The following is a 26395-nucleotide window of genomic DNA, read 5'->3' as shown; positions in this document are numbered from 1 at the left end:
AAGAAATATATACGTGTATACACCTTCATTTTAGCATTGTTCGTTAAAAAAGAATTATATATATATATATATATATATATATATATATATATACGTATTCGTGAAAATACGTATGTGTGAAGTATTTATCTGTTAACGGCACAAATTTGTTTAAAAAACTATTAAATAAGATTGTATAAAAAAAAATATGGAAATTAGTAAAATGTGTAATATATTTTTTTATTAGCACAAATTTTCTTGATTTGACCTAGGTGCATAATTCTAATTTTCAGATAAGTTGGAGAGTATTATTACGAAGTAATTCATTTAATTAAAATAAATGTGTGTAATAATGAATTGGTATATAAAAAATTTAATATATAAGTATATAATTAATTTTTTTTTTCTTTATATTTATTGTATTTTTATATTTTTATGGTTGTAAATACGATAGACAACTTTTTTTTTTAAACTGTATTTCATAAATGAAATAGGAAATTTACACTTCAGAACATAAAAAAAAAAAAAAAAAAATTAATTGTAAGTAGGAATAAAATTAGAAAAATTCAAAAATTTTAAAGTTGTAAAAAAAAAAAAAAAGGATAAAAAGTATACAACATGGTAACAAAAAAAAAAAAAAAAAAAAAGAAAATAGAACAAAATAAAGAAAAAAGTAAAAAAAAGAAAAGAAAAAATTTTCAGTGACAACTCAATTGAATTTTTTGTTAATTAAGTGTTATCATAAAAAAAAAATTATATATATATAATATATATATATTTATATATATAAGCTAACGTAGGACATTTAATACACATTTTATAATAAAGAATACTAAGTTATTATTATGGTAAAATTCTAAGGAACACTTTTTCCAATTTAAAAAATATCGTATTCCTAATTTAGTTTGCTTTGTAAATGAATGCTACATTTTATTATACCTAACAACTATGTATACCTATGTACACAAATGTAAGAAGAGTCATAAGCCTTTATATATGTATATACAGATATATGCTTATATCATACATACATCACATAGCGCATAACAGATGCCGCATTTTATATAACCTAGACTACAATGAAGAAATACTGAAGAATAGTAAATTTCGTTAATAATATTATCAAGAGTAAATATTAATATTTATTTTTTGTCTTGGTTATGTTTTTATATTCCATTTTTCTTTTGTAACTCTGCTACTATTTATTTCCCTTAACTAAAATAAGGGAGCTTTATTTGTTCTTTTATTTATTGTAGTATTATGAAAAAAAAAAGCTTTTATATCTTAGCTTTTGTCGTTTGAATTATGTATGTCTCCAAAGAAAAGAAAAAAAAAGTATATAACATGAAAATACATAAATGTTTTTTGTGTAACTATTTACTCAAAATACTCAGAAGGAAAAGGAAAAAAAAGAAATGTAAATTGAATATTAAGACTCATATAGAAACGGCAAGAGACAAATATATTATTGAAAAAGAGGACAATTTAAATAGTACAAAAAATGAAAAGTGTTTGAGTGATATAAATTATGGTTTATATGTAACAGATAATACAAATAATGTGCAAAGCAATGAGAAAGGGAGGATGGTTAGAGACACTTCCACTGCTATAGTTTGTATTGATATTGAGAATATTTATTATGCCAATGCTGGTAGTAATAGTAGTAGTAATAACAATAGTAACAGCAATTGTAACAGCAATTGTAACAGCAATTGTAACAGCAACTGTAACAGCAATTGTAACAGCAATTGTAACAGCAATTGTAACAGCAATTGTAACAGCAATTGTAACAGCAATTGTAACAGCAATTGTAACAGCAATTGTAACAGCAATTGTAACAGCAATTGTAACAGCAATTGTAACAGCAATTGTAACAGCAATTGTAACAGCAATTGTAACAGCAATTGTAACAGCAATTGTAACAGCAATAGTAATAATAATAATAGCACCGCGACAACCATAACATCAAACCGAGATAACAATAATGGTAGAAATGCGAGCGTTACGGGGGTTGGTAATTTTTTCTATAGCAATAATCAAATGGAGAGGGGTGATAATCAGTACTCATGTATGCTACTGCAAGTGCGTGATAAAAATGAAAATTCAGCATATTCTGGAAAAAAGTCATTAATAAGAAATATGAACTTAAAGATGAATTATTCTTTGGACAGGTATTATTTTGAACTTATAACATATTACAGAATTCAAAAAGTAAAAAAATATATTGTAAGATTGTTATATGTTATTCATTCATATTTGTCGTTAAAAAAGTACACCACTGCTATTAACTTATTACAATATATCAATAATTTGGAAGATGAGAATGTGATTCATGAAAATTGTAGATTAAAAAGAAAAAAGAAGAAAAAGAAAAAAAAGAAAAAGAAAAAGGAAAAAGGAAAAAAAAAAAAAAATGTATGCTCCTTTTTAAATGTATCTTGTAATTTTACATCTATATGGAATAAATTATATATTTTATTTTTTCTCAAAATATATAAGAAAGAAATTGAAAAAAAATATTTTTACAACAATCCCATTCTTGAAATTCGGAAAAATAGATCTATTTATTTATATAAAGAATTAGTGAGGAAGTGCATAAGAGTTATAAACTTTCTGGAAATCAAGCGAATTAAACATAATAGACTGGAAAAAGAAACAAAAACATTTGGATTGCAGAACTATGGTGATATTACCAAATTTATGAAAAGGAGAATTTTAAAAATAAAGTATTTAAAGAGTGTAATTTCCTTGTACAATAAATTTTTAAAATATATTGATAATACCTTATTTTGTAATATATACAAAATAATTAGATGTTATAATTTTGGAAAATACAGCATAGATACTAATAAAATTAAATATAAGCATTATCATAAGAATAAGAACCCTTGTATTACTTATATATCGGATAAACTATCAAATAAGGCTACAGCTAGAAATATAAAAGACGGGATCCGTATCAATGCAAAATATATGAGGAACATTATGCTTTTTAATAAAAGTAATAAAAAATATATTAATGATGGCAAAATTCAAATGTACGTTAGGGGAAAAAATAGTTTGAACACGAAAGTGTATAAGAATTATAACTTAGGTCATTCTTGTTTATCAGTAGAAAATGGTGCGAGTGCATCTACTATTAGAAATAGTGAAATAGAGAATAAAGGGGATATTACTAATAATGTGTTAAGTTTAAATAATGATAATAGTAATAGGAGCGCTGAATGTTTGTCTATAAAGGTCAAAAAGGAAATTAAAACTATTGAGACTAAAAAAATAAAAGTGCAAGGAAGGACGATGAACCAAAGAAAACATTCAAGCAGTAGAAGTGAGTATTATTACTTAATAAAAGGGAAAAACGATATGACCCAACGTAAGGTAAAACGAATGGAATGTGGAATAAGAAGAGTTACAGGAAGAAGCAATATGCATGTTAAAAAGCGTTATGACAAATATAACAATCATATAAAGGAGAGAAAAAAAAGGAAAAATATATATAAAAATAAATCTTTCAAGAAAATCGACAAAAAGTATATTATTACAAAAATTAAGGTGCACACCGAACGAATAAGAAACGGGTGCGCTGTATATAATGCATCAGTTGTTAACAAGGTACACAATGAATGTTTTGAGAAGAAACTATATGAACATAGTAATGTGGAAAAGGAAATAATTGTTAATACACTAAAGGAAGGTGAAGAACATTCAGCTTTGTGCATTCATTTTGAAAATGCAGTTGCCATTTTAGAAGATAAAGAAAAAATAAATGGGAAAGCAGATAATGCAGAAATTTATGAAAAGGACGAAAAAGATAATATCAGCAGTACAAATAACGAAAAATACAATAACTCTAGTGAAAACAACGAAAATTTTTATATCTTGAACGAAAATGAAGAACACACTGATCAATTTAATGTTAATAATTCAAAGCAATACGAGTGCGATAATTTGTGTCATAACGAGTTAGTTGGAAGTGGAAATGAGAAAAGATTTGTAGAATGCTTAAAAAATTGTGAACATATAAAAAATAATTTTAAAATGGTGAATTTGTTAAAAGACAATTGCTCAAATTTTGTTTATAAATGTTATGATTTAAATAATAAAAGAAATGTTGCTATTAAGAGTGTAAATAAGGAAAAGCAGTTATCAATAATGAGTTATAATACGTACATAAATATATATAAAATTGTACAAAAGATAAACAATGAGAATGTAATAAAAATATATGATGTATTAGAAAATCAATCTCATTTTTTTATTGTAATGGAACTATGTGAAGGTACAGATTTAGTAGAATATGTATCGAAGGAAAATATATCTTTTGAGAAAGCAAAAAATATTATCTGTCAGTTGTTAAATGGGATTAATGCACTACATGCACACTCAATTATTCATCGAGATGTTAAATTAGACAATTTAATGTTTAAAGATAAAAAATTTGAGAAACTTGTTATAATTGATTTTGACATGAGTATTTATATTTATGGTAATGATGAGATTCCCATGTGGAGGGATACTTTCTCTTATGCAGGGGTAACAAAAGACGATTTTTACAAAAATAATATTGAGGTTAAAAGGGTTCCGGTCAATAAATTAGAGGAAAATACCGTTCACACAGATGAAATTTATACGGATGGTGTTAGGGGAAAAGACGTTCAAGCGAGATACGATCAAGAGAGAGATGCTCAAGCGATAGACGTTCAAATGAAAGACGGAAAAACGGGTGTGCTTCATATGAATGATGTTATGGCAAAAGAGATGGGCAGGAGCGAGTATAAGACAAATCATTACAACGCGAAAGTGCCCGGAAATATTCTGTATAAGAATCCGTTTCCAACAAATAATTTCGACTTGAATAATGCATACACAAGTAAAATTCTAGGGAATACTGAAGAAAGAAATAATATCATGATGTACCCCCCTTATTCAGAGAATTACAAAAAGATAAATAAAAACAATAATAAAACTACTTCTCTTAATTACAATAGTATAAATGAAATGGAAAATGGGTTATTATCTTCATGTACAGGAAATACTGAAAAAACATTTATTAATGAAGGAGAGAAGGTTATTTACAATGATTTAATTATAGGAACAAAAGAATATATGTCTCCTTACTGCTTAAAAGGTATATATAGTATAAAAACAGATATATATAGTATAGGTGTAACTATCTTCTTAATTATTTTTAAAAATTTCCCATATATATTTGAAGATAAGGCTACAAATAAATGGCAAAAGGAAGTAATTAATAAAAATAAAGAAATCGTCATACCATTTTCTTTTTTATTTCATAATATTACGTGTTCATATTATATAAAATTAATGGATTTACATTTAATTAATAATAATATATATTTCTGCAAAAATAGTTACCTACTAGACAACAATTTAAAAGAAATTGAAAAAATACAAAATATAAAAATTGACTTTAATCAAATCAAAATAAATCCTAGAAATATTTATTTAATAGAAATTTTGAAAAAAGCATTATCACTAGATATAGAAGATCAATATAGTTGTGTTTCAGAGATTCTGGAAAACAAGTTTTTTAGTTGAACAAGCTTTTTCATGTGTTGTTCATATATAAAACGTTCTTAGCTATCCCTATTTTCTAGTAAATTAGCAGGTGAGTGAAAACGTGCATAAGGGTGTACGTGCATAGGTGTAAACAGGGGTTTAAGTTTGTATGCGCGCATACACATGTGTGCATGTATATACACGATCATATATATAAATAAATAAATGTGTATATATATATATATATATATATATATGTACATATATGTACATATATGTATCCATTTTTTCGCATGTTTACACATAGTTATTCCCAATTTTTTAAGAATGTTTCTTGTTTTTTTAAGTGTTTAAATTCAAAAGTTTTATCCATTTTTCCTTTTCCTTTTTCCTGTTTATTCAACAAATGCAAATTAATGGTTTAAGCACGTTCGATTTTTTTTTGTTAATACTTATTAAGCTCCTTTTTTTTTTTTTTAGTATCTTATGTTTTTGTAATTTTCTTTCATTAAAATTAATTTTACAAAACTTTTGTAAACATATTTAATTTAAAAGAACTGTTTTATTTTATCTGTAAATATTTGCTAATTAAGGTTCCTATGTTTAAAAAAAAAAAAAACTTCACGTGAAGTTCCCATTTCGCGTGCGCACATATATATATATATATATATATATAATGTGTACGTATAAATATATATATATAATAAGCATGAATATACCTGATACTACAATGTAAGACTTTTTTTCATCTTTTTACTCACTTTTTAAATTACTTTATTGTGCGTTGCGATAAAAATAGAGATAATGAAAGATTTCCGTTATTACGCGATAAACAACACATAAATGTTTTCACAAAAAAAAAAAAAAAAAATTGACTATAAAAAAGGTGAGCTAAAAAAATAATAAAATAAAATAATAAAATAAAATAATAATAAAAAATAATTATAAAAAATAAATATAAAAAATAAATATAAAAAAAAATATGGAAATAAAACATACAAAAAAAAAAAAAAGTTATCTAAAAGCTGAAATTAAATCATCGTCTTCATCACTAACATAAACAATATTGTTTTTTGCATTACCAGAGTGATCCTTTTCATTCACATCATTTATGTCATTCATATTATTTATGTCATTCATATTATTTATGTCATTCACATCATATAATTCATTCATATTATTTTTGCCATTCACATGATTTATATCACTAAAATTATTGATGTCATTCATATTATTCATATCACTGATATGATTTACATCATTCATATCGTTAATTTGAAAAGAATTAACCTTATCGACGCGCGAACTGTTGTGCACCTCGTGGGGTGTGGAGTAGTTATTGTTAATCTCATGTGAATCAGTTCCATAAGACATATATGCATTAAGATCCTTTTCATATATGTAGTTTTTATGAATATTGTTACTACAATTATTTATATACACGTTGTTAGATCTATCTTGCGTATAATTCGGTTCATAGCCTTGATTTACATTTTCGGTCGATATATTATTATCCTTCATATTTTTATCTGATATACTTTCACAAAAAATATTTCGGCTGGAATCATAACCGCAATATGGGATATCAGGAGAATTCATCCTTTTATCAAAATCGAGATCTACACTGTACTCATAATTACTAGCTTGTCTTTTCTCATTTTTATTCGAAATAACACAAACGTCTAAATTACTCGTATGTGAGGAAAATTCATGAGGTTCATTCGTTATTACACTTTTATCATAAAAAATATTACTCCTTGAAGATTTGGTACTGGTTACAATTGTTGACTCATTGTAATTAAGAAAATTTTTTTTATATTTCGTGGTATCACAAAATTTATAATTATGTTTTTTATTGGATTCTTCTAATAAATTATCTATGGACATGGATTCACTTTGTACACTACCTTTGCATTCCTGATCGCTGTTGTCACTTTCGTTAAAATTGAAAGTATTTCCATCTGCCATATTATAACTACATTCCCCATCTTTCTTTTTCCCATTCTTCACTTTATAATTATTTTTAATTTTCCATATTTTAAAACTGTCTAAATCATTTTTCCATATCTTTAAATTTCCTCCATTTCCACCTGACAGTAAAAAACCTGAACTGTTCAGAAATTTTAAATAGTGAACTCCATTTGTATGACCATGAAAGGATGAGATAATTAAACCATTTATTATTGACCAAATAACAATAGCATCTTCGTATCCTGCATATAGAATTTTTTTATCCTTATCAACACTCATAGACAACACTGCATTGTCGTAAAATAACGGGGGAACATATTGTGCTGACATATTATTGTCAATAATTAATTTTATTACATTCTCTTGGTTTTCTTTATTCAAGCTTCTTGAGGAAGGCGTATCAGTTCGATCGGTCAACTTGTTAAACATGTTTCGCTTTACTTTATTGTTGTACGTGTCCAATGGATATTCATCTGAATGATCATAAATTGGATAATTATTAAAATTACTACTACTATTTTTGTTATCACATCTGTTCAATGAAACGTTACTTATGTTGGTGGACATAGAATTTTGTATATTATTATTCTTTGCGCTTTTTGCATCATTACTGTAACGATAATTATAGCATGCAATAATATTGTCATATCCAATGAATAAATATTTATCTGTATTAGTAAAGCAACTAATTATTTCCCCATTTTTTAGTTCCTTAGTATCTAAATAAATAGGAGGGTTAGTAGTCATGTTATACACAAAAAATAAGGAACAACTTGTACCAATAACAATATTGTTATATTCTAATAAATGACAAGTAGTAATTTTATCATTATCTAATCTTTTGTTACATCTTCCTCCACTTAAAATTTTATAATCCTCTAAATTTATTAACCTAAATGCATTATCATATCCGCATGTACAAAAAACTTTATCATTTATTAACATCATCTTTAGTATAGTATCATTATGACAGAAGATATATTTTATATAAGTTAATGTTAATAAATGTGTATCTATTTTGTATATATGTATTTTCCCATCATCTCCTGAAATAATAGCTTCATTTTTATTTTCTGAGCATATAATGTTCCTCGCTTTGTAAACTGTTTGTTCTCTATATGTTTCAATAAAAGTAGAGGTAAGATCATTATTATAAGAAAATATTTTAATCTCTCCAACCATATCAGGTTCAATTATAGACCATAATTTTCCTAATTTACTTAGATTACTTTTGTCTTCATACACGCAAATCATAAAATTATGTTCTTCATTAATATATAAATCACTTAACGAAAATCTTTGTGAACCTATACTATTTAACAATTTCGTTCTTACTATTTCCACTGATAAATTAATCTTGTCATAAAACAAAATAAAATTCAAAAATAGTGCACAACATCTAATGTCCGGTCTAACAAATAAATTCTGTATATAAGAATGCAAAACTCTTTTTCTATAGTTTATATACTCGTCATTTTTATAAGACATCAATTTTCTTTTTGGTAAATTTGGTAATGCTGAAAATCCAAAATGTAATAATTCGCAATGTAATTCTTCAAATTCGCTATACCTTCTACTTATTTCATATTTCAGGTCTTTGTATTCAACTAAAATAATGTAATATACTTTTTCATCTTTCACTTCTACTCTTTGTATGCCAATATTAAATTGTTCTAAGTCCATTATGTGGGCACAGGGAATATTGTACAATTTGCTGCTGCGTTGTGGCCGCTGTGTTGTTGCTATTGTATTGCTGCTACTGCGCTTTTACTAATTTATTTTGATTTCCACTTTCAGCGCTTCGTAATAATTAAAACAAAAATAATGACGTTAATGATCTGAAAATTCTTTTTATGGTAACCTTTTAAAAAATAAATTGTACATTAGGCTTGTTTACAAATCCAAAAAAAAAAAAAAAAAAAAAAAAATGGGAATAACTGTAGCTCAAAATGCTTTACAAGGAACATAAGGAAGAAGTAAAAGATATGTAACAAAAGGAAGAAAACAGGATATATATATATATAAATATATATATAATTACGAAAGAAGAGATTATATATAACTAATGGGAGAAAAAGAAGATATTCAACAATACATAGAAAAATTACAATAATTATCAGCTTTACAAATGAAAAACAATTACAGAAAAAAAAAGTGTAACTCTTATTAAAAGTATATTGCAGCAGGAATAATACATTGTCAAATAATTTAGTTCATTTTCAGAGCTTGAATTAAAAATTATATACACATTTTAACGTGTTAGATTAAAAGAAATAAAAATGTACATATATATTTAACATATGTAACGACTAAGTTTTACTGTATCACACAAAAAAAAAGATGATAAAAAAAATTAAATTTCAATGAAGTAGGAAATTTTTTTTTTGTTTTTTATTGCTTTTATTTAACAATACATAATTATTTAAACCTCTTAAGTTATTATAACAAATAAACAAGCAAAAAAAAAAATATAATATAAAAAAAAAAAAATATATATATTACCTCAGTAGGTTTACATAGTATATATGGTCGGGCATATAATTTAAATTTGATCAGTATGCCAATTCAGAATATTACGCAAAAAAACAAAAAAAATAAAAAAGGAATGCGGACAAAATATATTAATAAGAATTGGTTAAAACTATTTGTATAAATATGAAAATGTTTTATTATTTTTCTTTTTCTTTTTTTTTTAAAATAATATATATACAGGTTTAATATATGTACACCGAACATGTAGAAATTTGTATACTTCGTTGATAAAAGATAAATGTTATTGTGTGCAAACATTTTTATGAAATTGATATTTTTTTTCTCTTAGAAATATATTAAACGTGTACCCAAAACAGGCACATTTCATGTGCATATTTGTGTATTACCTATTTTATAAGTACATAAATTTAAAACTAACTGAAAAGAAGAATCGCAGTTTTTTTTGTTCTTTTTTTATTTTTTAGTACCAAATAATGTTATATTTTTTATGCTGATACTGAGGCTTAACAAATAACATACAAAAAAGAGGGCTGTTGATGAACATCAAATTTATTGTAATATTTTTTAATAGACAAATAAAATATTGTTTATAAGTTTTAATTTTATTTCCCTATAATATGTAATACTTTATTACGGAATGAAAATAAAGTATTAGTTACTCATGTAAAGTATGAGGGAAAATAAAAAAAAATAAAATATTTTTATATTAATATACACAACGCAAGCAAAAGTTTCATTGATATGACAAAAAGTGTAGCAAGGAAAATTTTGTGTACAATGAAACATTTTTCTATATTTAAAAAAAAAAATAGGTAAAATTATATAACTATTTCAATGTTACACGTTAAAAGGATAAAATTAAACTCAAGATTAATCCTTTAATCATTCACTCATATATTATTGTTATAAAAATGTATAAAAGGGGTGCATATATATACATATATAATTTTACCAGTATGGTTAAACTTTCGAAGTCGTCTTCACGCATTGTTCGATTTTTATTTTTTAATTTCTATCAATATGCTCTACCACTATTCTTATTACACTATTATGTTTTATATAATGATATTCCATATCATGTAATGCATTACTACTAACATTTTTTTTTTTTTTTTCTCACCTCTTAATTTTTGCTCATCATTTATGCAATCTTTTTTACATATTTATATACACCTATCCTCCCTCATTTTTTTTTATTTCTTTTTTTGTTATTTTTCTTATTTTTGGTTTTTTCATTGTTGAACGTAAATGTATTTTGTTTTTGAAGCTTTTTGATTTTTCCCTCTTTCAAGGAATTTGCTTCGTTAATATTTCCTTCGATATTTATTTCTCTGTCTATTTCGGTGTCTATAAGATCTATCGTATTTTCCTGCATTATGCGACTATTTTCTTCATTATTTGAGGATTCATTTAATAAGGTTAAATTATCAAGGGAAATTTTAGGCATCGGAATATTATTTTGGGTTTGTTTGTTATTTAATGTTGTTGCTTTTCTACATCCACCCATATTTGTATATCTTAATAATGATATTTTTGGGTCATCTAACTTTTCATTATTTTTACTCAATTCACTAGGACCTTCATCACCCTGGAATGTTTTTTTTTCTTCTAAATATTCACTTCCTTTATCTATAGGATATATAGAAAAACTTGATAAATCAGCTCTACTGTTATCAGTTACACTATGAAACTCTTCTTCATCTGTTCCTTTGTTAGAATAAATTTCATTATTTAAATTATTCATTCTACTTATTACATCTTCTGAAAAAACGTCTTCTTTAAAATGATTATTTATTATATTTGTTTTAACCACTTCCGTACTATTAATACCTACATCCGATAAATGTTCATCACTACTGTTAATATTATAAATTTCTTTATTTTTCTCAGTTACGAGGTGGGATGCTTTTCCCATGTGGTCTTTGAAAACGCTATTATGTTCTTCCTTATTTTTATTATCACACTTGTTAGCACTTTCTTCATTTGCTATCTTTTCAGTTTTATCTATTTTTTCCTTATGCTTTTCATTTGTTTCTAACGCTCCTTTTTCCTTGTCAGCAAGATCTACGGTTTCCTCCTTATTTGTTTTTCCCTCGTCTTTGCTTTCTTGTGATAGCTTGATAACCTGTTTTATTTTGTGTTTGTCACCATGTGCTTCCTCACTTCCTTTTAATTCCCTTTTTTTTACCTCTTCACTACCTTTTACTTCCTCACTACCTTTTACTTCCTCACTACCTTTTACTTCCTCACTACCTTTTACTTCCTCACTACCTTTTATTTCCTCACTACCTTTTATTTCCTCACTACCTTTTATTTCCTCACTACCTTTTATTTCCTCACTACCTTTTACTTCCTCACTACCTTTTATTTCCTCACTACCTTTTACTTCCTCACTACCTTTTATTTCCTCACTACCTTTTACTTCCTCACTACCTTTTACTTCCTCACTACCTTTTATTCCTCACTACCTTTACCTCACTACCTTTTACTTCCTCACTACCTTTTACTTCCTCACTACCTTTATTTCCTCACTACCTTTTATTTCCTCACTACCTTTTATTTCCTCACTACCTTTTACTTCCTCACTACCTTTTATTTCCTCACTACCTTTTACTTCCTCACTACCTTTTATTTCCTCACTACCTTTTATTTCCTCACTACCTTTTATTTCCTCACTACCTTTTACTTCCTCACTACTTTTTCTTTGTTCACTTTTTTTTTTCCTTTCACCTTCTACTTCCTTGCTATCTTTTACTTCACTTTTTTTAGTCTGTTCAATTTTTTTTACTTCCTCAGTAGGAACCTGTACTTCCTCCTCCTCTTTCCCCATGGAACTAATTACATTTTTGTCATCATTTTGTATGCCACCACTCTTTCCTTTTACACTTTTTTTTTGTTGACTATTTTTAAATTTTATAAAGTTGACTAAGTCGGTAAAAGGGTTTTTTTCATTATGATAATGCAGATTACTGGAGGGGGCAGGTAAAAACTCGACATCTTTACTAGGGGCGTGCTCACTTACTAAGTCCTTTTTGCTTATATCTTTGAATTTATTACTAGACATTATATTTTCACTCATATTTTTAATATCATTAGAATTAATATCAGAGATAGGATTGTTTGTGGATATAGTTTTTTTTTTAACTTCTGTAAAAGATTTTTTTTTTTCTCTATAATTTTTAATATTATTACTGTCTAATAATATATCCAAGTTATTTTCTTTAACATGTATTGCTTTACCATAATTGTTGTCATTTTGCACTCGATCAGCAACAAAACTATTTACACTATGACTCAAATGGAAATATAAATTATTGTATGTATCATTGTTAATGGAATTTGTTGTAATATCGTTCTCCATTTGAGTAGTTATTTTTGAACTAATCTCAATATCTTTTTTTTGGTTAAAATTTGAGTTATCAGTTAAATGGTTAAGTGTACCTCTTTTCAAGGTTAAACCATCAAAATTTTTTTTTTTGTCAGAGTCGTAGGGTTCATTAGGTTTTACACTGTCCTTAACCATTTCACTAGATGATATATCACCGCGTTCAAATATAACAAAATATTCTGTTGCTTTTTTTTTATTTTCTACGTTCTTATTTTCCTCAACGATTTTTAATTTCTCATTTTCATTAATATTAGTATCACAAAGGTTTGTTGCTGATAAACTGTTCGACAAAAGAAGTTTTTCATTTTTTTCTGGACTTGTTGTTTTGCTATTTTCTTTTGTACTACTTTTCATTTTATCATTTATAATATAATAATTATCCTTTAAATTATGTACTTTTTGTAATTTTGAAAAATTTTCTACCATATATTCAAAATCCTTTTTACTATTAACATCACCATTTAAATAAGATTTATCATTTTTTTTATCAGGTGATGGTAAATTCTCTTTTTTTTGCAGGTTCATAGAAGAATTAAAATTTAATCTTTCATTCACAATTTTGTTGTTTTTTTTTTTTAAAATTTCTTGTTCATTAGTATGTTCCATTTTTACAGAATTGCTATTAAGAGATTTGTCTCTTTTTAGATTTTCAAAAAAGGACTTTCTTTGTTGGAATATGGAATTTGAGTTAGATTCTGGGAATCCTTCGGAGTTATTCCCCCCACCATTGCTACTGTCATTGTTGTTATCAAATTTACTGTTGTTACTATCATTGTTATTACTATCAATAATAACATCCATATTTGTATCATTCATGGTACTGTTTAAACTGCCGACAACATTCATATAATCCATTGGACTTGAAGATTCGTTTATGACATTTGTACCTTTTATGTTTGCACGAGAACTACTTAATAGATTGGTGCCATCATTTATCACATCACCTATTTTAACTGTTATTCCTCCTGTATTATTATTACAGTTGTTGCTATAAACGGCATTAGTGTTATCACTTGTACTAACTAAACTTCTAGGACCTATTGCATCATTGTGATTTATATCCTTGTCTAAACGACCATTATATAAAAGCTCTCCATCAGTTTTGGATTCCATTTTTAAATTATTTTCATAATTTCTATATCCTTCCTTTTCAGTATTTTTTACATCTAAGAGCATGATATTGTTATAGTTGCTTATATTTTTCAAGAAACTGCTTAAGCCTTTTTCATTAGGTTTTTCTGCTTTACTATTTTTACTTTCCTCATTTTCATAACTCTTCGTGTGAATAAAATCCATGATCCCTTGGTAATTTTTCGCTTCATCTTGCACGATATTTTGGTTAAGTTCTTCTATTTTTTTTATCTTTATATTATCCCTATAAGTGTACTTGTCAAATTGATTTATTTTAGAATTGTCATCAATATCACATATTTTAACAGTGTCTAAATTGGGGGGAATACTACTTTTAACACTATTTACGTCAGATGTATCATTTATTTCTAAATTCGTTATTTTTATTTTTTTCTCCATAATTTTTGCATTAGTTGTTTTGTCTTCTTCTTTCCTCTCTTTTGTATCTTCCTTTTGATCTTGTTCTATATTTATATAAGAAGGATTACCATTATTAGAATTAATGGAGTATGAAAATAAATTTTGCTTTATTTCTTTTTCTTTTTTATATTTTATATAATAATCATCAATTGGTATATGTTCAATACTGTTTATATTAACAGACTGCTTCAATATTTCTATATCCTTTTTTTCTAATTTTACCCATTCCTTTTGATACGTTGATGAATCGTTTCTTTTAATTAAATCTTTACTTTCCTTTGTATTAATTACAGTATCACTTCCGTTAAACCTTTGATTAGATTCGCATATCTTAGCTTCCCCTTTTGCATCAATATTGCAGCTTTTTTTGTTTTTATCATCATATTTTTTTTCATCCTTATTATTTTTTGAGCCGAGAATTTGGGGTTCCAAGGAACCTTCGGCTTTTTTGTATTGCTCATTGTTTTGTTCATTCATCGTTTCCTTATTCCGTTCATTCATCGTTTCCTTATTCCGTTCATTCATCGTTTCTTTATTCTGTTCATTTATCGTTTCCTTATTCCGTTCATTCATCATTTCTTTATTCTGTTCATTCATCGTTTCCTTATTCTGTTCATTCATCGTTTCCTTATTCTGTTCATTCATCGTTTCCTTATTCCGTTCATTCATCGTTTCCTTATTCTGTTCATTCATCGTTTCTTTATTCTGTTCATTTATCGTTTCCTTATTCTGTTCATTCATCGTTTCCTTATTCCGTTCATTCATCGTTTCCTTATTCTGTTCATTCATTGCTTCCTTGTGTTGTTCATTTTTCATTTCCGTTTGATGTTCAATCTTCATCATGTTCTGTTCATTCTTCGTCTCTTTTTTTTGTTTATTATTTATGTCCTTTTGCAATTCATTTTTCATTTCCTTGTTCTGTTCGTTCTTCGTCTGCTTATGCTGTTCAATATTCATGTCCTTGTTCTGTTCAGAGTTCACCTCCTTTTTCTGTTCATTCTTTGTGTCCTTCTGTACAATCTTCATGTCCTCATTCTGTTCATTTTTCATATCCTCTTGCTGTACAATCTTCATCTCCTTGTTCTGTTCATACTTTGTCTCTTTCTGTTCATTTTTCATATCCTCTTGCTGTTCATACTTTGTCTCTTTCTGTTCATTTTTCATATCCTCTTGCTGTTCATACTTCATCTCCTTGTTCTGTTCATACTTTGTCTCTTTCTGTTCATTTTTCATATCCTCTTGCTGTACAATCTTCATCTCCTTGTTCTGTTCATACTTTGTCTCTTTCTGTTCATTTTTCATATCCTCTTGCTGTACAATCTTCATCTCCTTCTGTTCAACTTTGTCTCTTTCTGTTCATTTTCATATCCTCTTGCTGTCATCTCCTTGTTCTGTTCATACTTTGTCTCTTTCTGTTCATTTTTCATATCCTCTTGCTGTACAATCTTCATCTCCTTGTTCTGTTCATACTTTGTCTCTTTCTGTTCATTTTTTATATCCTCTTGCTGTACAATCTTCATCTCCTTGTTCTGTTCAAATCTTATCTCCTTCTGCTGCTCTTTTTTCTTTTCCTTGTAATAATCAATTTTCATCACATCCTGTTGTTCATTTTGCATTTCCTTTTGCTCTTTATTTTCCATCTTATTTTTTTCATTCTTCCTATCCTTGTGATATTCATTTTTCATTTCCTTTTGTTGTTCATTCTTCGTCTCCTTCTGTTCATGCTTCATCTCCTTATTCTGATCATTCTTGATCTCTCTGTACTGCTTACTCATTGTTTCCTTGTTCTGTTCATTCTGTCTCTCCTTCTGTTGCTGATTCTTCATCCCCTTGCATTGTACCTTGCTTTCTTTTGTTCCATAATAAAGTACACTTTCGGGCACTTTTATATCCTCAAAACCACTTACATTTTTTGGATCATTACCAGCTCCTTTTGCTCCTTTTGCTCCTTCTCTATCTTCTTTTCTTGGAATGTTGATTGTAGGTGTCTGCTGATTTACAAAATTTATTTCTTTCACTACGTGGGGGATTTCAAAATGTTTATATTCTCTAACTGTTGATCTTTTCTGGTCCATTCTAAGTGTCACATTTTTTCTGTATTCCTTCTTATCAACTAAATTATCACAAATTAAGTTATTACTACCGATATGACCAATATTTTTAAGTATTTCCAGAGAATTGTTTTCATCATATTCTTTACATCCTTCAGAGTTAATCCTTGTTTTGGACTCCTTTTTTTCATACTTCTCTTCCATGAAATTATTAGTAAGGTTAACACTGTATTGATTATCTATGCCTATAATTCGTTCATTACCTTTTTCTTTATTTGAATTTTGCGAATAGCTTACAGTTTTTTTTTTGTTTTTATCTAAAATAAAATTATTTATTTGTTCTTCCACCTTTAATGGGTAAGAAGTAATACAGTTTTTTAGTTTTGAAATCTTTTCATTGTCTTTTTGTTTAAATTCTTCATTTATTTTGGTACTGTTATTCGACAGTAGAAGTATGGTGTTCAATTTTTTTATTTCTCCACCCTCTCTTTGTACGATATTTCTATTCGTATAACTTGATTTTTTCTTAGTTTCATACTGGTTCTTCATCTGTTTTGTAATATTATGTTTATAATAATCATCACTTAGAGTATTTTTATTCTCTTTCAGCAGTTGTTGCTTTGTGGGTTCCTGGATTTCCAAATTGGGTTCTATATTTTGTTTTATTTCTTTTTTGTTTCTTCTTCCTATAAAATTTTCAATAATGCGATTTTCTTCCTCATTAGTTACTACAAGGATTGTGTCTTTTTTCTTTAAATGTGGAGTAACATCATTTTGTGTGTCTTCACTTACTTGAGATACCATTTTCGTTACAGATATATTTGAATTTGCACATAACGAACTGTTCGAATGTTCCTGAGTATGTAAAGAGTATTTACTTGGTGTTAAATAATTCTTGTTATTATTTACATCTGACGAAAGTGTGTCACTTTTGTGTCCTTTTTCATTTTTTGCCAAATAATTGGAAGAATAAATATCAGCGCTTTTATTATTATCGACATTTTCGTACTTATCATCGTTTTCGTACTTATCATCGTTTTCGTATTTATCATCGTTTTCGTACTTATCATCGTTTTCGTACTTATCATCGTTTTCGTACTTATCAACATTTTTGTTCTTATCCATGTTTTTATTCTTATCAATACTTTTTTCTCGTTTGTTGGATTCCTTTTTTCTATTTGCACATTCTGAGTTATTTCTGCTTCCATCACTGGTTTGTACATTTATCCTATTTTGATTGTTTATATTTTCATTCTTCTTACTTTCCTTTTGTATAATGTTACTTGTTGATGAATTACTGTTGCATGGTTGATATTCTTCTTTTTTCTTATTTTTATTACTTTTATCTTTTACTTTACTAAGTTCATTTTTTTTTGTATATTTTTTAATTCCTGCATGAACAAAGCTTAAATCTTCGCTTAATCCATTATAAGATATACAATTGCTTTGTGAGAAGTCTCTGTATTGATTTTTCCCCACATAAATTGTTTTATTTTTTTCAATATCCCTATCTTTAAAATATAAGGAGAAATCGTTCTTCTCATAATAACTATTATTATGATCATTGTTATTATGATGATTATTTTTATGATTACTGCTATTACGAAGCTTGTTACGATGATGTTTGTTATGACGATACTTGTTATGATGATACTTGCTACTATAATTTTGATTACTCCAGTTATTATTCAAATCATCGTCATCACTTGAATAATCCGTTTTTTTTTCTATGCATATGTATTTTTTATTTTTGTAATGAGTTAAATAATATTTATAGCTCCTATCATATGTGTTTAGTTGGTTTTTTTCTAAATCTATTTGTAGGGACAACAGTTTTTCTTCTTTTACTTTGTCATTTTTTCCATCAATAATAATTTTTAGCTCTTGTAACCTCCTCTCTATATACCCTCTTTTTCTTCTTTTTAAACATATATATATTATAGCAACAAGTAATTCTAATACAAACAGAGGAAAAACAGTATACAACACTGACGAAAGAAATACTTCTTTAAAAGCATTGGATATATAATCTACATGTATAATTTCATAATACGACAATAATATAGATGTTAATATAGAAAAATGCACGAGTATATATAAGAGCAACGTCTTAAATGTGTTTACTATAAGTGCGTAAAAAGACACTACTACTGATATAAAAAAAATAAAAAATAGAGGTATATGATTATACAGAAATAACAATATACAAAATACAGTTTTTATTCCAAGTACAAATACTAAAAACGTAAAGTTTATTCTGCTCCAATCCGTTTGTTTTGAAAACAAAAACCTGGTGTTTTCTATTGCTTCTTCATTTTTCGGCATTTTTCCGTAACGTATGGATTAATTCTTACTGTCAAAATTTTGGTTGATTGGGAGAAATACAGTTAGTGAGAAAAAGAGAATGAAATATAAGATAACGCACAAATTGGTGAGCAAAAATAACGCACAAATTGGTGAGAAAAAATAACGCACAAATTGGTGAGCAAAAATAACGCACAAATTGGTAAGCAAAAATAACGCACAAATTGGTAAGCAAAAATAACGCACAAATTGGTGAGAAAAAATAACGCACAAATTGGTGAGAAAAAATAATGCACAAATTGGTAAGCAAAAATAACGCACAAAATAAAGGACAAACGAAAGGGGGAAAATTATATGCTTGCAAACAGGAATATCTTACATTCGCGCGGTATAATTATAAAATTAAAAAGTCACACACATGCAGACATACACAGATGGGGATGAGTAAATGGAGAAAAAAAAGGAGAGAGAAGGCATACAAAATACGATACATTAAGATAACAATATTGTGAAATAGAATAAATATGCAACAATATTCTCAGAAATATGCTCTAATTATAAACATGAATACGTAATAATAATAGAATATAATAGCATTACACCACGAAAACAAAATGAAAAAAAAAAAAATTTTACATTATATATTAAGAGAAACATTATGGTTGTAACACATTTCGTTTCTAGACAAAATTACATGAACTTTTAAAAAATGAAAAAATTCATTTTAAAAGATATGTAAAAGGGCTATTTTAACTTTTTTCTTTTTTTTCAAAGAATTATTAAAACTTAAAAAAAAAAAAAAATGTTAAATTTTTGTTACGCTTCAGCATTTGAATATATGTAACATATATGTATGAACACGGGCATTTGCTGATATTCTTGATAAACTATACACGTGCTGACATATATACATACACACATATATATAAACATACAATATATGACAAGTTCTCAATGTATGCACCTCAGCTGGGTAAAAATTTCATTAGCACATAAACATACATATATGTATGCAAATGTACAATAATTGTTACAGTTTAATTAAAATGAACTGATTGTTTTCCATTAAACTAAAAAAAAAAAAAATGTACATCCCACAAAGTCTTATAAAAGGCTTATTATTAAATAAGTTTCTCTTTTGAACAAAATTTTTATTTTTTCTCATATATTTTTTCTTTTATGCACATGCATATTTCCCTCATTTTTCATAAATAAGTAATAAATATATTTAATATATGTATGTCATATATATAAATATATATTTGTTATACATATAAATATGCATCTTTTATTTATATAGTACATATATATATATATTCATATATAAAAGGAATATTTTTCTTTTCGTTATTAGGTTACATAAATATGCATTTATGTATTCTAGCAAATTTTTTACGTATGAACAGCAAAAAATAGAGTTATATTTTTACTTTTTTTAATAGTTCATACTTTAGCATGGGCGAGATTTAACAATAAAATAAATAAATATATAAATATGCAAATAAATAAACGATATGAATAAGCGAAAAATAAACAGAAAAAATTGCTTAAGAATATAGCGTAATTTTATGCAAAAAAAAATAATTTTACTGAAAAATAAAATTTCAAGACCAATACAAAATAGCTAAGGTAAATTCTAAATCTAAAATGAACAAATCTTTCTAATGTGTTTTTGCTCCTTTTTTTTTTTTTTTTTTTTGTGTGTGTTGTATTAACATTAAAAATTAAATCCATCGATTCATGCGAAAAATACTTCTTTTTTCCTCTCATTCGTATTCATTTGTATAGGCCTTTCAGTTTATAATAAAAATTATTTTTCATGAAAAATATGCAATAATTTGTACTCCTTATATGCAGGTGTTAACATATATATATTCAATATATGTGCACTGTGAACCAAGCTAAAAGAAGTAACACAAAGCATTAATATTTCCATACATAAATACATTGTTTGGATTTGAATGTTGTGCATTTATCTTTACACAATTTAACATTGATGTTACCATTTAGATGTTTAATTAAAAGTTTTCGTAAGCGGATGTAACAACCAATCATTGATAATTTTTTTTTTTTTTTTTTTTTTGTAACCATTTAGTCTTTTAAAACAGTACAACATTATCATACATACCAAAAGACAATAAGCAAATATAACATGAATACATAGAGTATAAAAAAAAAAAAAAAGTAATAAGAAAAGCAGTTTTTTGCAAATGGTGAGTATTATGTAGAATGCCATCTCCTTTACGATTTAAGGCCATTGAGATGTTGAAATGGAGTGCCTTAGAGTATTTGTTATTAAATAAAACATAGAGGATATTACATGTACATCCCCTAATTCTACGAATAATAAAAGTACAATATATAGTCATTTTATAGTATAATATAAATTGTACTTTTTATTTGAAGCATTCGACTGAGTCCTTTTAAGTGCACATTTTCCATAAAATAAGAAAAATACGAAAATAAAATTTCTGTTTTTTACCCTTTTCCTTTGCTACAAAAAATTAGATTAATACTGTCTTTTGAGCATTCATACACAATAGCGACTATATTTTATTATATATATATATGTATGCATATATAAACATGTATGTATATATAAATTTAGATGTATATATAAATACTTAAGTGTGCATATATGCACTAAGAACATTTCGAAAAAGCTCTGACACTACCAGGATGTAAACATTTAAGAAAAGTTTAAGTAATTTTAGGTAGATTTATATATATTAGTATATATATCTGCGAACAGTTTATGTTTTAAAAACGAATAGTAGTACTGTAAATAACAGGTACAATACTATACCGTTATATTAAAAAGAATATAATTTTATATCTAATTATATTATAATACTTCAAAGAAGAGGGGAAAAAAAAAAAACACTATTTCGTATTTGAACAATTCGTGATTTTATTTTACAAAATTTGTTAAAAAGAATTTTTTCATCTTTCAGCATAAAAAGGGGGGTGTGATAACAAAGAGTGTATTCTTTGTTGCATCAAAAAATTAATTAAAGGAATTTGTATCTTTCTTCTATTAAAGAATTTGCCCTTGAAAAACTTTAAAAATTGTGTCGCATGTATTGCAACGTGGCAATACAAGTAAAAAAGAGAAAATAGCCTAAAATGAGCATTCTTTTTTATATATTCGTAAAAAATAAATAAAAAAAGAAAAAAAAACTCATATACACGCTCATTTAACTGTTATTTTTGTTAATTATTTAAAAATATATTTTATTGAAATAAAAAAAAAAAATAAAAGCGAAAGTTCACAAATTTATAAAAATGAACCATGTCATATAAAAAGCAGCCTAAAAGGGGAAATATCGAATGAGGAAATATAAAATTTGAACAAAGAAAGGAATAAACATAGTATCTTCTTTTAAATTAAAGGAGATAAAAATAAATATTAGAACAAACACAATAAAGTGGTTAAATTAAATGCAAACGCTTTCCGTATCAACTGAGAGTTTAATGTTTATCTTTTTCTGCTTCCGTATATATATGTATATGTATATACATTTATATAAGTATATATATTTAAAGATATAAGTACATAAAACGAAGCGCAAAATATTTTCTTTTGTGAATATACGAGCATTTGTACATGAGTATATATATATTTATATATATGTATATATAGACATATTTGCAGCGTGGGAAAAGGCAAAAATGAAAGGGAGCACGAAAGAAATACCGTATTATGATAACAGCGTTGTTTTAGAAAAAAATGAGGGCTTCTTTAATTATTATGTGAATCAAAATATAATAAAAAAGGAAGAAATTGATAACTTTATGGAAATAATAAATAAAGAATTACCCATAACATTTCGTGTTTTAAAGAATAATAAGTATAGTGATTATATTCATGAGAATATAAAAAAGAAATTAGAATGCATCTGTAAGGACAATTATTCCATAATAAAATTAAATGAAGAAGATCATATGTATGAGATATATATAACACGATCACAGATAAAGAAAAATGAAAATTATAAAAATTTATGCAGTTATTTAATAAATTTAAATGAAAGTGGTTATATATTTAGGCAAGAATTAGTTAGTATGTTACCTATATTATTTTTAAAGTTAAAAGAAAATTTTTTTGTTTTAGATATTTGTGCAGCTCCTGGCTCGAAAACAGCTCAAATTGTAGACTATATGCATTTGATAAATAAAAAAAATGTAAAAAATTATTTGATAAAAAAATTTATTCAAAAAAATTGCTCAAGTATTAACAATTTAAGAGAAAATGCGGGTAACCAGGATAGCGATTCATGCTGTTCTGATATACGGGATTCAGAGGGTATTAATAGCATCGAAGGAAGTAATGGCTACAACGATGATGAATATGCGTATATGTGCGGAAATAGAAGCACAAAGTTTAGCGGTAGGACTCCTGTGGAGGGGAATGTGAAAACGAATGAACATAAAAATGTAAAAGAAAATGATGAAGGAGAACGTAATAAAACGGACACAGAAAATATTTATAAAAGTTACTATACCATATTAGATAACAATTTATATGATGAAAAATTGTTTGAGTACATTTTAAATGTAGACAATAATTTGTATAATGACTATAAAAAATTGATATCTAACAATAACCCTACGGGTGTAGTTGTAGCTAATGATGCTAATTTTAAAAGATGTTGTATGTTATTCCATCGCTTGAAAAATATACACAGTAATTGTTTAGTCGTAACAAATAATAATGCTATCAATTTTCCATATATTTATATAAAAAATGGAAAGGAAAATAAAGTTGAAAAAAAGTTCTTCGATTCAGTGTTATGTGACGTCCCATGTAGCGGTGATGGTACTTTGAGAAAAGACAGAAATATATGGTTAAACTGGAATCCTTTAAATGCTTATAATTTATTTCAAGTTCAAGTAAATATTTTAAAAAGATCAATTGAATTAACAAAGGAAAATGGAGTAATTGTTTACAGTACTTGTTCACTAAATCCTATTGAAAATGAAGCAGTTATTTGTGAAATTTTTAACTCAGTAGAGAATTTTAATTGTTTAAAATTAATTAATTTTGAAAATGAACTGATAACGAAATTGAACTTTAAAGAAGGAATAACTCAATGGAGAGTACTAATTGATGATATCTGGTTTGATACATATCAACAGTTTTGTGATTATTTAAAAAATAAAGAATCAAGTAAATATAAAAAAATTTATGATAAAATACAAAATGGAATGTTCACTCCTCCGAAGGAATTCATCGAATTAATTAACTTGAAATATGTGAAGCGCTTTTTTCCACATCATTATAACGCAGGGGGGTTTTTCATAGCTGTTATTAAAAAATGTGGTAAACTCAAATGGAAAGAAAAAGCGAAAAGGGAAAATATGAATAAGTGTATTGTAAATAAAAATGTAATAAGTAATAGAAATAAACTCGAAAAAGGGGAATTGAGGAAAAAGTACAAAAATAGAAAATACAAGAAAAGTAACAAGAAGAAAAAAAATAAAAATGGTGATCTTTCTTTTAATGGCTACAATATAAAGCAAAATTTTTCTCGTGAAATAGAAAATGAACAAAGGAAAATACTTGAAATAAAAAATAATTCACCTGAACAGGTCATACAAAATGGTCTTCGGAAAAGTTGTTCTCCAGTGAATAGTGATGGCTCTGTGATGGACGATGAGCATATTGAGAAAAATTACAACGTGGTAAACCATGACCTTATTATGAAGAATTATAAAGTGATAGACAATATTAATGATACCCGAAATTATCAAGTAATAGGAGATGGAGATATCACAAAAAATTACAACAATGAGGAAAATGGAAATGTTACAAAAAATGACAACTTGGAGGAAAATGATAACTTTGAAAAAAACTACAATGTGATCGATAGTGATTTTATCATAAGTAGTTGTCCAATACGAAGACCTCATGAGACAAGCAAGGGTGATGTAATAATAAACCTAATAAACAGGAAGAGCGAAGAGAAATTAAATAATTATAGCAAAAATGAAATGGATAGTAGTGTAGAATATACAGAACAGTATGATATTTTGAAGGAGAATAACAAAACAGCAAATGGATATGTAAAACCAAAAGGTAGTGTTCAAACAAAATGTAAAGTAGAAGATCAAATATATATGGGAAATGAAAAATTGACAAAGCAACAGGAATATGTAAGTTTAGATTATTATGAAAAGTTATTTTGTATAAATGATACATTAGAAAGAATAAAAAATTATTTTAATTTAAATGAGGAATTCTTGTCTATTAAAAGTAATTTATATATTCATTTAAAGGATGATAGCAATTTTTGTAAATTATCTATTAATGAAAGAATTAATTCGAATATTAAAAAAATTAATTTTGTTAGTAATTATACAAAAGATATTTTAGAATGTTATACCAAAATAAAATTAAAAATTATCAGTGCAGGAATAACAGTAATTCAAATAGATAAAAATAAAAAAAATAAAGTAGAAAATTATTATAGAATTAACTACAGTGGTTGCTTGAATTTTGTTCCTTTTTTTAAGGATGTTGATGCTTTTTTGTTAAATAAAATATATAGAAAGGAAATTATTAAAAATTATTTTTCACCTATATATGAAAATAAAAATAGGGTCTTTCATTTTGAAAGTTATATGAATCAGTTGATCGGAGAGAGAAAAAGCACTTTATCAAAAGGGACTACAAATAATACTAAGGTGGTCAAAAACGTAGGAGAAAATACGCATCCTGCGTCTTATGTAAATAATGAAAAAATCACGAATAGTCTAGGAGGTGAAGAAAATCTTTCAGAAGAAAAAAATAAGCATAATAAATATTCCGATGAGACTGAAAAAAAAAATATGAACACTATATGGGTAAAAAGTGATGTTATTTTAGATTTGATAAAAGTAGATAAATCAAAAATTAATAATATAACTAATGAAACTATTAAACAAACTGAAAAGTTAACAAAATATTCACCTAATATTTTATTAACTTTAAATAAAAATAAACAAATCTTGGCTATCCCATCAAATAAGGGAAATCTGTATGTAGACATTAGCATTGACAAAAATTCTATCATTATGTTGCCATATATATTAAATTAGAATTTTATGCGCAAATAGTATGCATGGGAATTATATGGACATGTAATTTTACTATTAC

At 26.2% G+C, this 26395-nt stretch overlaps 4 protein-coding genes across 4 annotated transcripts; 2 read left to right on the top strand and 2 right to left on the bottom strand.

Annotated features, from left to right (window-relative positions):
- Window positions 1-1323: 1323 nt before the first annotated feature.
- On the top strand, window positions 1324-5538 carry PmUG01_01016000 (serine/threonine protein kinase, putative; the record flags this gene model as incomplete). The annotated part of the gene is made up of 1 exon (XM_029007722.1): window positions 1324-5538. The coding sequence occupies one exon, from the start codon at window positions 1324-1326 to the stop codon at window positions 5536-5538; it is 4215 nt and encodes a 1404-aa protein (XP_028859954.1).
- A 975-nt stretch (window positions 5539-6513) lies between these two features.
- On the bottom strand, window positions 6514-9153 carry PmUG01_01015900 (phosphoinositide-binding protein, putative; the record flags this gene model as incomplete). The annotated part of the gene is made up of 1 exon (XM_029007711.1): window positions 6514-9153. The coding sequence occupies one exon, from the start codon at window positions 9151-9153 to the stop codon at window positions 6514-6516; it is 2640 nt and encodes an 879-aa protein (XP_028859953.1).
- A 1993-nt stretch (window positions 9154-11146) lies between these two features.
- Window positions 11147-19278, bottom strand: PmUG01_01015800 (conserved Plasmodium protein, unknown function; the record flags this gene model as incomplete). Its single annotated transcript, XM_029007700.1, is given in 3 exon segments — window positions 11147-12414; window positions 12499-16219; window positions 16234-19278. 3 exon segments carry the CDS (start codon window positions 19276-19278, stop codon window positions 11147-11149), a joined length of 8034 nt encoding a protein of 2677 aa, XP_028859952.1.
- Window positions 19279-22929: 3651 nt separating this feature from the next.
- On the top strand, window positions 22930-26337 carry PmUG01_01015700 (tRNA m5C-methyltransferase, putative; the record flags this gene model as incomplete). The annotated part of the gene is made up of 1 exon (XM_029007689.1): window positions 22930-26337. The coding sequence occupies one exon, from the start codon at window positions 22930-22932 to the stop codon at window positions 26335-26337; it is 3408 nt and encodes a 1135-aa protein (XP_028859951.1).
- Window positions 26338-26395: the final 58 nt, after the last annotated feature.

The sequence above is a fragment of the Plasmodium malariae genome (assembly GCF_900090045.1).
Source record: "Plasmodium malariae genome assembly, chromosome: 1".
NCBI lineage: Eukaryota > Apicomplexa > Aconoidasida > Haemosporida > Plasmodiidae > Plasmodium > Plasmodium malariae.
Note: the sequence above shows the minus strand (reverse complement) of the source record. Positions and strands in the feature narration are given on the sequence as shown.